Source organism: Pipra filicauda, unplaced genomic scaffold (assembly GCF_003945595.2).
Source record: "Pipra filicauda isolate LSUMZ 115617 unplaced genomic scaffold, ASM394559v2 scaffold27_size4233163_pilon, whole genome shotgun sequence".
NCBI classification, from domain to species: Eukaryota; Metazoa; Chordata; class Aves; order Passeriformes; family Pipridae; genus Pipra; species Pipra filicauda.
In genome coordinates this window covers 727884-740366 of record NW_024104398.1, presented here as the reverse complement: position 1 = coordinate 740366, position 12483 = coordinate 727884, and the positions used below count along the sequence as shown (strand labels likewise).

General features: G+C 41.1%; 1 protein-coding gene across 1 annotated transcript in view; it reads left to right on the top strand.

The window, feature by feature from the left end:
* Nucleotides 1–363: 363 nt before the first annotated feature.
* PPP4R3A (protein phosphatase 4 regulatory subunit 3A) overlaps nucleotides 364–12483 on the top strand; it is a 45692-nt gene continuing 33572 nt past the window's right edge. The window contains exons 1-2 of the mRNA XM_027739998.2: nucleotides 364–1538; nucleotides 9924–9979. Coding sequence (XP_027595799.1) covers nucleotides 1397–1538; nucleotides 9924–9979 — 198 coding nt within the window. The 5' untranslated portion in view covers nucleotides 364–1396. The remainder of the gene's footprint in view (nucleotides 1539–9923; nucleotides 9980–12483) is intronic.

Sequence of the window (12483 nt, the reverse complement as noted above, 5' to 3'; positions counted from 1 at the left end):
ATTTTAGGGAAGTCTGTCAAACATATGCTCAGATGTTGGCAGTAGTGACAGAAGCAGAGCCTCGACAGCTTCTGTCTATTATTGCAATTGTCTGATCCCATCTCCGACTGTGAAGATTCAACATACGCCCAACCAAAATCTGTTTAACCTTGGGATTCACTCAGAATAAAAATTAAGGAAAAAAAAAAAAGGGAAAGCCGGGCTCAGGCGGTGCCTCTGCCCGGGCCCGCGGAGACGGCGCGGCCGGTGCCCCACACGCGTCCCGCCCGCGCAGAGCCGCGCGGGGCCGCTGGCCCTTTAACTGCCGGCGGGCGGCCCGTGCCGCCGCTGGCTGGGAGACCCCGCGCCTCCAGTGAGAGGTGAAACCAAGATGGCGGCCGCGCACTGACTGAGGCGGAGCCGGGGCCGGAGGGAGCCGGGCCGGACGGGCCGCACCAGTCGCTGTCGCTCGTCCCCTCCCTCCGTGGGGCACAGCGTCCGTCTGCCGGCCGGCCGGCCGGGCCGCCAAGCGTCTGGAAGCGCGGCCACGTCGCAGGGCGCGCTGGGGAGTCGGGACTGAGCCGCCGCAGCACCGGGAGGAGGAGGAGGAGGAGGAGGAGGAGGAAGAAGAAGAACATGGCGGCGGAGTCGAGCTGGGAGTGAAACAGCCGCCTGCGACCGGAGCCCATGGGGGAGACGGGCCGCTGAGCCCGGCCGGTCGTTTACCCCGCCGCGGGCCGGGCAGTGTCCGCAGGCCGCGGGCAGAGCCGGCGGGAAGGAGGGCGGCTCCGCGGAGCTCCGCGCTGACGGACGGCGAGCGAGGGGCTTCGGGTCTGGGCAGCTGCTGCACAATAGAGCCAGGCTCCGGGCCGGGGCGAGCGGCCCCTCTCCCGCCTGCCTCCCCTCCTCTGCTTCCCTCCGGCCTCGCCAGGCCCCCGTCTGCTTTCCTCGGCAGGGCCCCGGCCTCCAGGGCCGCCTGTCACTGCCCGCCGGCTGCTGTCCGCCGCTGCTTCCACTCCCGTGGATCCAGTTCTCCTCCGGGATCTCGTCTTCACCGCCTCTCCTGCCTGCCCTTCGCCCTGCAAAGAGCCTCCCTTCTCTCTGCGGCTCTGCCCTGCGTAGGCTTACTCGCCTTTTGTGCAGCGCCTGACTGTGCCTGGAGGAGCAGCTCCCCTTTTACATCTTCACCCCTTGTTCCCCCTCTTCCCTTGAGCACCCCAGTCCTCTGTTATCCTCGATAATGAGGATCCCGTTGGGGCACTGAAGAGAAGTAAGAAGAGCTTGCTTGGCGTGCCCGTGTGGGGCTGCTCCCTTCTTTCCCGCTCCCCTCCGCAGAGGGGTCCTGGCCCCCGACCAGCCTTCCGCTGCTCCAGCGACTGTGAGCCAGAGTGGTGGCTGCGGTGTGGCAGGCGGCAGGATGACGGACACCCGGCGGAGGGTGAAGGTTTACACGCTAAATGAGGACCGCCAGTGGGATGATCGAGGCACAGGGCATGTGTCCTCTTGCTACGTGGAGAGGCTCAAGGGCATGTCCCTGCTAGTCAGGGCAGAGAGTGATGGTAAGTGTGAATGGCTGAAGGTACAGTCTTTCCTCGTCCTACCCAGAAGAGGAACTGGGTGTAGCTTTGGGTCTGTTGCCTTAATGTTTTGCTGGGTAATTCAAATGTTATTTCTAAAAGCAAGTAGGCACTAACCGGCGTTCATTTGTGTTAGGCCAAGTGAAAAAAATAGACGGGTGCCATCAAGTGCGAGCACGGTAGGCACTTAGTTCGTACTGAATACACAGTGTTGCTTGCAAAATGCTTTCAAGTCTTGTAAATCTTGTATGGGTTTGGCTATCTAGTGATCTGTTATTAGATGCCCAATGTATTCCGGTTTCAAAACTGATCATTGTGATATATTCTTTCGTGGATGTTTCTGGAAAAGATCCCCTCGTGAAAGTTGTTCAAAACTGAGGTCTCGGTTTGTATTACATGTTTTTGAACGGTCCTTGGATGATTAACACCCTTCTTATCCCCCGCCTTTTTCTTTGGTAGGTTTTAGAATTATGTAAGACAGTCTATCAACAGTTATCAAAGTACAGTTGTTACGGTAATAAAGACAATACGGTGGACAGAACAGCATTTTCAGAGATGCCTTTTTTTTTCTTTTTCTAATGGAGTGGGAGCTCTCAGTCCTTCAGCACTTTTAGGTGTTCCTGTAAATAAACTTAAAATTATGCATTATCAACTTCCTTCGCATTTTCTGGCAACACACGTCGATAGTGTAAGTTGATTAGTAGTATCTGGCCCTGTAGATACATGTTTGGACTAGTCTTCATTATTGATTAAGTGAGTTCATGACTGCTATGATCAGAGTAGATTTTAAAATGTACACTTTGCAATATCAAGCTTGTATCGTTTTGCTATTAAAGTTTGTCAGTGCATGACTTACTCCTTTTTCAGCTACATAGCTACTGTATTTAGTGACTTGTAGATCTAGTTGTAGATTGTGACTGTCAACAGACCTTGTAATTTTATTTTTTAGGCTTTTTCATTGTAGGAACTAGGATGAAAAGAAACTTGAGAATAGTTTTTACTATTTCAGAAAGTTCTGACAAACTGAACAATAATCTCTACAGCAAAGATCATAAACTGATATGGAGGAATCAGTCATCTGAGCAGGAGTTTGATAATTGAGCTTCTGATAAGCATGAATCTCACGGTCTTGTAGTTTCTTGATTATACTTTAAAAAGTTAAACTGATATTTGATTTTATTTATTTTACAGTGAGGAACATGCCTTTAAAGTTTGAGCAGGTTCATAGTGTAAGAGAAAACATCCAAAACAGAAATAGACTTAGTTTAGTTTCAACATGAGAGAAGGAATTATAAAGCTTATCACTAAGTTTTTAAGCTAATTTTTACACCATATTTTGTTGTAGATAACTGTCCTGGCCGCCTACATGGCTGATGGGGTCATGTTTAAAAACTGTCATGTCTCCTATACATTAACAATATCTTGATATTTTTTTTCATTCTTTTTTAGAAAAGAAAGTAAAAGAACTGCGGTTCATAACCTGCTTGTGAAGAAATAGCCCATTCAAACTAAAATCCCTTTATTAACTTTTAGTGGAATATATATGCTTAAGACTGACTAGATCTTGAACCGTTGTTACCAGCTTATTTGTTGTAAATGAACATCTGTAAGAAGGAAGATACAAATTGGTGTAAACCCAAAAATGAAGTCATTGCTTTGTGTTTGTATAGCTGAGATACTCTAATCAAAGCAGGACTGTCTCAGACTTGCTAATTGCACCTAATACACAGATGTGTATTTGGTAGGATACACACATTAGACCTCTCTAAAACCACATGTATTTCAAAGTATTGAATAATATACAGAGCTTAAGTTCTTAATATAGTAGTTAGTATCAGTCCTGGATAAATGTGCACTCTATTAATAGGCTAGGTTTTTGTAACTTGCTTGTGTAAACACCTCTTAAAATTTGATTTATATTTAATTTACTCCCAGTGTCTGTTTGTGGGCTAATTTTGAAGACAGTCATTTTTACATGAGCAAGTGATTTTGAAAAAGGTAACTCCAGACTTATGTTTTAGATACTGTGCCATTTATGTGTTCCCTTGCATGCTTTTTTAACTAAACAAAGTAGTTGACTGTTATTTTTCACTTTTTCCCAGTTATGGAAGACATACCAGTAGTAGGAACCTGGCCTATACACCACTTGCCTCCATGTTTCCACTGCGTTCTTGTATTGTCTTTCTTTGTCAGCTCCTCCTCCTTCCACAATGAAACTTCTTCCTTCCTGCATTTCTAAACCAGCTTTTCCTAGCCTTTGAGCTGAGCTTCATCCTGTGCACACTGGCATGTTCTTACTGACTTACTCCAGGAAGCTGACAGAATACCTCGGCATCAGCATGAAGGTGAAGGCTCCCTTTCTTGAGTAGGGGAGGTCGTGGGGACGTGAGCAGTAGTTTCTTCTGTGTATGGGAAATTCCTACTCCTGTTGAAGGGCCAGTTTGGCTGTGCACAGAGCAACAGCAGAATTAGCCGAGATTTGTTTGGCTGACTGAGTGAGCTAGCTCATAGTTCAATCTTTGGATTTTGCAGCCATGACTTGGTGTAATAGGCTGCTTTACAAGTGGTTGAGATTTTATGGCATGGTCAGGGTGTTCGGATAAGGGAAATACTATCTGTATGCCAGGTCTAAGGTAAGCTGTCCTCTGGAGTTGAAGGAATAAGAACTGAGTAAAAGGGTTTTTTAGTATATAGAAGTGTTTTTTTAACTTGTGTTGGTGGTGTTTTTTAACACCATCTTAAAAGAATTAAAGTAGATGAGTGATTTGTGTTGTTCTCTGAGATGTCTAATGTTTCCAGGCACTAAGCTGTAAGAGGCATTGCTGGCAATTTGGAGTAATCAATTTTAGAACAGAAATACCATAAACTGCTTTCAGATTGGTTATATTATGCTTTGAAGCAGGAAAGTGTAACTTTTTTACACTTTATTAACTGCTAACTTTTTATTTAAAACCCTGAAAAGTTTCTTACTGTAATTCCTAGTTGCAGTGTATTCTACTTGAGTTGCAGTAGAGCAATTGTGAAATCTTTTCTTACAAATTGTCTCCTTCCATGTGAGTTTCTCAGTGTAGTCAAAAGCCTTTGATTTCTTACCCATTTCTCACATGGTATTTTAGGCTACTATGGCCTACCTCATTCTTAGAATGTCGATCTGCTTCTTGGTTTTTACTGCATGGTCTCAGATTGCCTTTTTTTGTGCTGAGCCCAAATGACTGAAGTGATCTCTGAATTAAACTTTTCTGTTCAACTACTGTGGGTTTATTTGAAGGCTTTTAAACCTTTAATTGAAACTTACTTGTCCTATACCTAAACTTCCTGACGAGCCGAAGTGAACCCCTCCATTGGAGGCCATGTTTGCCAGCTATCTTAGGAACTATTTCACCATTTTCATTCAGAAGCTGTAGTTTGCTGCTTCTGAAGTCTGTATGTTAATCACTTCTGCCACAGGGCAGACACCCATCCTGGCTGTTTCTTTAGTGTAGGCATCAGTAACTCTCTACTACTAGCAGAAGCTTAGACAAAATTTGTCTTAAGTTTATTTTACCTTGCTCAAACTCAATGGATTAATTTCATTTACTTATTTTTAGGAAAGCAACACAATACTTAGATCAAAATGAAAAAAGCAGGGAGGAGGATGTATTATTCTGGTGGTTTTTTTTTTCTTTTCTCCTGGTTATCCCCTTAATATTTGAGTTTGACCATTCAGAAATGTGTTAGACTGAGGAGTAGTTTCTTGTAATGGAGAGCATGTTCTTGGACCTCCATTTGAGCTGTTTTCTGAGTTTCTGTGGGTTAGTTTCTGTGATTAAGTTGCAGCAGAACTGATTGCAGAACTTAAACTTCTGTGTGCGTCTTGCAAAAAACAGCTCTTGAATTGAAATTTTCATTTAACTGTAAACATGTTTATACCAGTGAGGGGTAATGAGCAGCACTATTTTTTTTCTTTTCTTTTTTTTTTTTTTTTTTTTTTTTTTTTTTTTGAGGAAGAATCCACATAACAGTTCGATGGGACAGGAGCAGTGTTCCAGATCAACTGGTCTCCTCCATACACACATGTAAACAAGGCTGCAGATTTTCAGTTTAAGACTATGGGATTGGGATATTTGGTGTTTTCTAAATATAGTTGAAAATAGATGGAATATCTGTATGTAATCTCTTGAGCAAGTCGTTTTCTATACACACATTCCTTCCGCAGCACAGAATGGTGTTTTTATACTAACAAATCTCCTAGCTGTGCTGTATTCTATTACAGTGGCAGATAACAGAATTCTGCAAATCAGTTATTTATGGGTGGTTTCAGATGTTACTTTCTGACAGCAGTACCTTGCAGTTACGTTTATAAATTCATTCAAGGCTATAATTAAGAAAAATAACTAGATCTGCATAATTTTGGAGTGTTTATTAAAAACATAGCTTGCTTTAGGGTGAGTCTTCAGGTCTTACCTAACTTTGAATAGTCTTTGGGTCAACGAAGATGAATTTTGTTGATGTATTTTTATAAAGTAGACTGAATAGTCTTAACAGATTCTATGATAGTGCCTACAAAATATAGAAAAAAATGCGTACGTAGAAAGTAATTGCTTATGACAAAAGCATCTGAGACTGTATTTAGGAATCAATACTGATAATGACTTTGAAAGGAAAAGAAATTTATTTGCGGTATGTTAGATTTCTGTAACCTTTTTGCTAAAGAATATATCTCTGTTTCAGACATCTGTTACTGCTGCCTGGTTTCCAGATGCAAGTAACAGAGACCTAAGGCTGCCTCATACCAGGAAGGGGCTTGATCCTGTAAAACTTACTGTATGAAAATACACTCACTGAAACAACTAGTGGAGTAGTCACTGATTTGGAGTTGTTGAACCCTTTTTGTGGAACATATTGCACAAACAGAGCATTGTATTCTTCAGACGCATGGATTTGGAGCAGTTATTAGTTATAGAGCACAGTTTATCTTTCAGTATGTGTCTATCTTCGGATTAGTATCTTTCTGTTGTCTAGAATGGTGAGGAATAAAGTTGAATCATGTGGTAATGAGAAGCAAATCAAGCCTTATAAGGCTTGATTTGGCTTTCCCACAAGTGTCAGGTTTAGTAGAGAAGAAGAAATGCTCTTTGGTGACAAGTCTAGTAAAGAAGTTATTCTCTAGTGTCTGCTTCTGGCTCAGAAGATTAAATGTCTGCATTCAATTGTGTTCAAATTTTTTTTAAATAGTATTTTGTCAAACATGGCATTCAAGTTATGTATGATACTCTGCTAATTTTGGGATTTCTGTGTCTGTAGGTCTGTGTTCAGCAGTTAAAATCCAATGTTGAAATTATCAATTACTTTTGATTCTTTGAAGATTCTAATTCATACTTGCTGGTTTTAAATCTTTCTAGACAGGAAGGACTTTGTAGAAGGTAGTTAGCCAAGTTAATAGCACAAAATAATATTCTGAAACTTCATGGAGTAGAGGCTGGACTTTGAAAGCAAGAGTGAAATGAAATACTGTCTGTAGCTGATGATCATAATGGAAAAGGGTTTTGCTGGTTTTAGATGTTCATTAGGCAAACCCAAAATTCAAAGCTTGAGACTATGGCCAAAGTATGAGCAGTTTATTGGATTTCATCAGTAAAGCTCATCTTAAATGTTTTCCTTCTCTGTCCCGCTCTATGGTTTGTGATTACTTTTTTGTTTAGTTTTGCTGTTACACTTAAGTAAGTAAGCTGCTTACTTACAGGTAAGTAAGGTTAGATGCAGGTTAGAAAACTGGAAAAACTCTCAAAAAAGAAAGGGTAGTATATTTGGATTTGAGGTGAGAGCTTTTCTGTTGTCTTTGTTTTCCCTTGAAGGGTATTTATTTAAGTTTTGTTGTTGGATAGTATCTGAGTTTGTAGTTGAGACAAGGTGATAGCTTCTCAAACTAGCTTTGTTAGTGAAGGCTGCTTCTTGTAGAACAAAAGACTTAGAAATGAGGAACAAACAGCCTTCACTGGTAAGTTAATTATAACAAAAATTAATTTTACTTGATTATCACATGCATGGGAAGCTAATGAACGTAATAATATTTTGGTAAAGTTTTAAATTCATGAAGTAATAACCTTTCTTACAGACAACAAAATATTCTGATATTTCTGTAATTCTTTAATGATACACCACTCGTACAGCAAGTGAAGTTCTGTGATCTGGTTCTTCAGTCTCTTCCCTCACTTCCCCCAACTGAACATCTTTATCAGTGCCATAGACAGAGGGATCGAGTGCACCGTGAGCAGTTTTGCAGATGGCACCAAGCTGAAATGGTGCAGTTGACATGCTAGAGGGACAGGATGCCATCTAGAGGGATCTGGACAAGCTCGGGACGTGGGCCTGTGTGAACCTCATGAGGTGCAAGGTGCTGCACTTGGGTCAGGGCAACCCATGGTATCAGTCCAGATGGGAGATGAACAGATCAAGGGCAGCCCTGCCAAGAAGGACTTGGGGGTGCTGGTGAGTGGGAGATTGTCCATGTGCACTCACAGCCAGTCCAGTCGTGTCCTGGGCTGCGTCAAAAGCAGCGTGGGCAGCAGGTCAAGGGAGGGGATTCTGCCCCTCTGCTTCCCTCTGCTGAAACCCCACCTGGGGTGCTGTGTTCAGCTGTGGAGTCTGCAGCACAGGAAAGACTGGGTCCAGAGGAAGGCCACAGAAATGGTCAGAAGGGTGGAACACCTCTCCTTATGAGGCAAGGCTGAGAGAGCTTGGGTCTTTAAGCCTGGAGAAGGTTCAGGGGAAATCTTATTACAGCCCTTCAGTGTTTAAAGGAGGCTTTAAAAAAGATGTGGACAGACTTTGTAATAGGACCTGTAGACACAGGACAAGAGGTAATGGTTTTAAACTAAAAGAGAGTAGATTTAGACTAGATGAAAGAAAGAAATTCTTTGCTGTGAGCTAGTGAAATACTGGCACAGGTTGCCCAGAGAGGTGGTAGATGCCTCGTCCCTGGAATCATTCAAGGTCAGGGCAACATGATCTACATGAAGGTATCCCTGCTTATTGCAGTGGGGTTTGGACTAGATGGCCTTTAAAGGTCCCTTCCAATCCAAATCATTGTATGATTCTGTGATCTTCTATTAGTCAGTAGCAGTTCTTCAGCAAGGGAGTGTGGAGGGTTTTTTTGTAACTGTAACCCGTTAGACTGAGGATGGTGATACCTCTTTTGCAGACTTTGGTTTGGGATATTTCCTGCTGTGCATTTTATATTTCATATACTCCTCCAGTAGTGAGAACTGGCTAGCCTTTGTTGAGTCTGTTGTGGCATTTGAAAGCACGGGTTTAATTTCCAAGTATGTGTTTCAAATCCAAATGGTTTGTTCACTTGTCTTCAAGTTCTCAGGTTTTCATTTGAGGTGGTAGAAGCATTTTAGTTTTTCTTTACTGTAGCTTTTGTGAGAATATGTGGCAAATATTCTAGTATTATGATTACCTTAGAACTATAGCCATGAAACTGAGAAGTTGACACTTAAAGTTTGGACTCTTCTTAAGGAATAAATTTAAATAGGTAAGTGAATGGAGAAGTACCACTTAAAAGGGGTACTTGCAGCCTTACGTTTTAATTATAAGATTGACTATGCAAGTTAACTTATCAATATTTCTTCATGTATGCTTAGTGCAGCTCTGCAGATACGTAAATTAAGTCATGTAAAGGGTTAGTGCAGCTGAGCAGCAAGGTGGATGGAAGTGATTGGACCAAGAAAAAAAGCGTTTTAAGGGTTGTTTTCACTTAGATCACCCCTTCAGATCATCCAAATTGACATATTAATGCCAACGCTTATGTGAAAAGAAGGGAAGAAAGACACAGATGTGAGAATGGAATTGCTCTTCTATGTCTTAAATCAGTATAAGCTGCTGTGAAACCATTGTTCCTAAGTTTATCATGTGTGAAGTTTTTTAGTATTGGCAGTCACAGTGATTGCCACCCTAAGCATTAGTTTCTAGGTAAGTTTCCCGGGTAAAAAAAGTGTTTTAGCTAACCTTTACAAACACATACCAGATGATTACAAATTCCACATGGAACAACCACGGGTATTCTGTGGAAAGCAGTTGTGATGTTTTTGGTGTACTGACTTTTGCAGATTTTATAATATCTAAAAATTTTTTCGTGGAAGTCATTACTCAGAATAAGAAAGAGGTTTAAAATTCAGTCCTCAGAACACTCTTAATTGTTCTGAACTATGTGAACAATATCTTTGAGGGAGGGATGAAATATAAAGCTCAAGAATAGGGGTTAACAGGCTTATTGTTGGGAGGAAAGGTGTTAATAACCTGCTCAGGGAAAGAACGATCAGAAAATTCATGTGGAGATTAAAATTTTAGTACACATGTAAATAAGTGGAACTTTTTATTTTCTAGGCTCTCTTCTTTTGGAGTCCAAAATTAATCCGAACACTGCGTACCAGAAGCAACAGGTAAACATACTTTTCTTTTCCTCTTGCTTAAAGGCAGGTTCTTTAACAATACAGTCAACAATCTTGCAATACAGTAATTTTTTTCCTCTATTGCAAATTGTATTTTATGTTCTTGTACCAAAAATAGGAGGCAAAGTAGTTTGCACCATTTTTGTGCATTTCATGATCCATTTGTTATTTCTCTGTGTTTTTTGTGAAGTTATATGGATAATTTGCACTCTGTTTTGCATCAGAAATTGCTCTGACAGAGACAGGTAAAACATAATTGTGAAAATCACGAAGTAGCTGAAGTTCCTGAGGTTTATAGTATCTGAAACTTAATGTCATCTGGCTGTTTTTCTTCTTTATGCTTCAGATGCTACAACTTTCAATGGAGTTTTATTCACGAGAAGACTAGAAGGCTTTAAGGCTATTTACATGTTAACATGTATTTTCTTTACTTGGAAGGTGAATATGGGTTAATACTGCTTCAAAGCATTCTGTATAAATAAAAAGCTGATCAGCTCAGACTTATTAAAATCTTGTCAAGTACAGTTAATGTATTAAAACACTCTGCTTTAACAGTTTATTGCAGGCATAAACATGCTGTTGTTTTGCTCACTGCCAGTCCTGATGGTTGTGTGGCTGCAGCTGTTTGTGAGATTGTATGTTGAACTGAATGGGGACAATCAGTATGGGCTAAAAATATCCTTCCTTGAAAAATTTAACCTGTATCTGTCTCTTGATATAATTCATCATGCGCCATATAAACAGCCTGTACTGAACAACTGATAAGGCCAATGTGGGTTTGAAGAATCAATTCCAGCAAAAATGCTAAGCAGACTAAGATTTAGCTATAATCCTGACTAGTTTGAGGTCATGGTTCTACAATACAGTAACTTGAGCTTTAGGACTCCTTAAGTGACACTGAATATTTCACACGTCTGTGGCATAAAGTGCTGATCCAGTGTAAACTTGCTTTGCTGACTTAAATCTGTTCAAAGAGCATTGAGGGGTGAGCTTTGTATCAATAGGCTTTATGCCAGATCAGACACAGAACCTATTGGCAGAAAATTGTGAAATTGGTGCAAACCACCACACGTACCTGTCGGTGTAACAGCATTTGCTACTCTGGGTCAGAGTGTTGTAATCTAGCACTGCACAAATCAGTACTGGCCATTGTGTGAAAACATGGTTAGAGAAATAAAAATATTAAATATGAATCTGTCCCGTTAGAACAGCCCCACATTTTCTGTGCTGGAGAAGAAAGAGTGCTGTTCTTAAAGTTTTCAAATGCTGCATAGACAGAAATTTATAATTGCAGGTGGATTGTTCATATTATTTAAGCAGAGCAGTCTTTAGTATAGATTGAATGTAGGACTCCACTCTGAGCCTTAGAAATGCCAAATGTTTCTTAGTGTGTATATTAAATCTGCTTTGTAGCCTGTTATTTTTCATGTGAGGTCTACTTATCCATTCCCTGAGTAAAATGCAAGTTCAGAGTTTAAACCTGATTCTATGTGAGCTAAGCTTGGAGCTTAGCAGCTGACAGGAGGAGTAGCTTCTAGAACTCTGAACTACCTAAACTCAGTAAACCACATGAAAATCAATTTGGTACTCCAAATCCCTCTTCAAAAATCGGTAACTCCCTGTTGGCAGAAGTTTCAAGCCACCTTACACAGATCCATTTGTGGAACTGAGATTGAAGAGTGCATGAGATCTTTCTTTCTAACTGCAGGAGGCCACTTACGTCGCCTCATGTACTGGTGAGGTTGCAGCCTGAGACAGAAGACTTGCTTTTGAATTTCCCTGCGGTTGTTAGTTGAGCTTACAAAATTTCAAGAATGTAAGACTTAAAACTTCAAAGTAACTGTCTGGTGTTATGGTCTTACCAGGCTTTTATCTCAGAATTTTGTTGTGAGGGTGAACCTCCATTCCATTTTAAGGGGTACTTAGCAGTATGTCTGTTTTTACTGTAACATACTTAGCACGTGGCTTGTGGGCACTTCAGATATCTAATGGAATAAGTGGATGAGTTCTGACTTTGTTTCTTTTTACAAGCCTCGTGTCAGCCCAAACAGTCTTTTATTGGACCAACTGAAATGTGTGATTGCAAGGAAGGAGAGACAATGTGTGGCAACTTGCAGAAACTTGCTGTGCCAGTTGCTTTGGATCCTTCAACAAAAGCCTTATAGATGCTTTTGTGATAAACAGTGAAGTTCTTCCACTGGTGAAAGAACCTTCTACCTATGCTGCACTATTAGTGCCAGTGTGAAACAGATGGTCTCATTAATTGTTGATATCGCAAATTACACAATCTCATGGTATACACCATGTGCATTTTAGTAACTGCACAGCTTAGATAATTATTTATCAAAATAATAGTGTGAAGACCTGAGGACAAGTTTGCCTTACTGCCTCTGCTCCTTGATGTGTAAAACATCCATGGAAATTAAAAATAAACAAAAAACCCTGACCAAAAAAACCAAAACAACAAAACAAACAGAAAACCCCCCAAACCAACA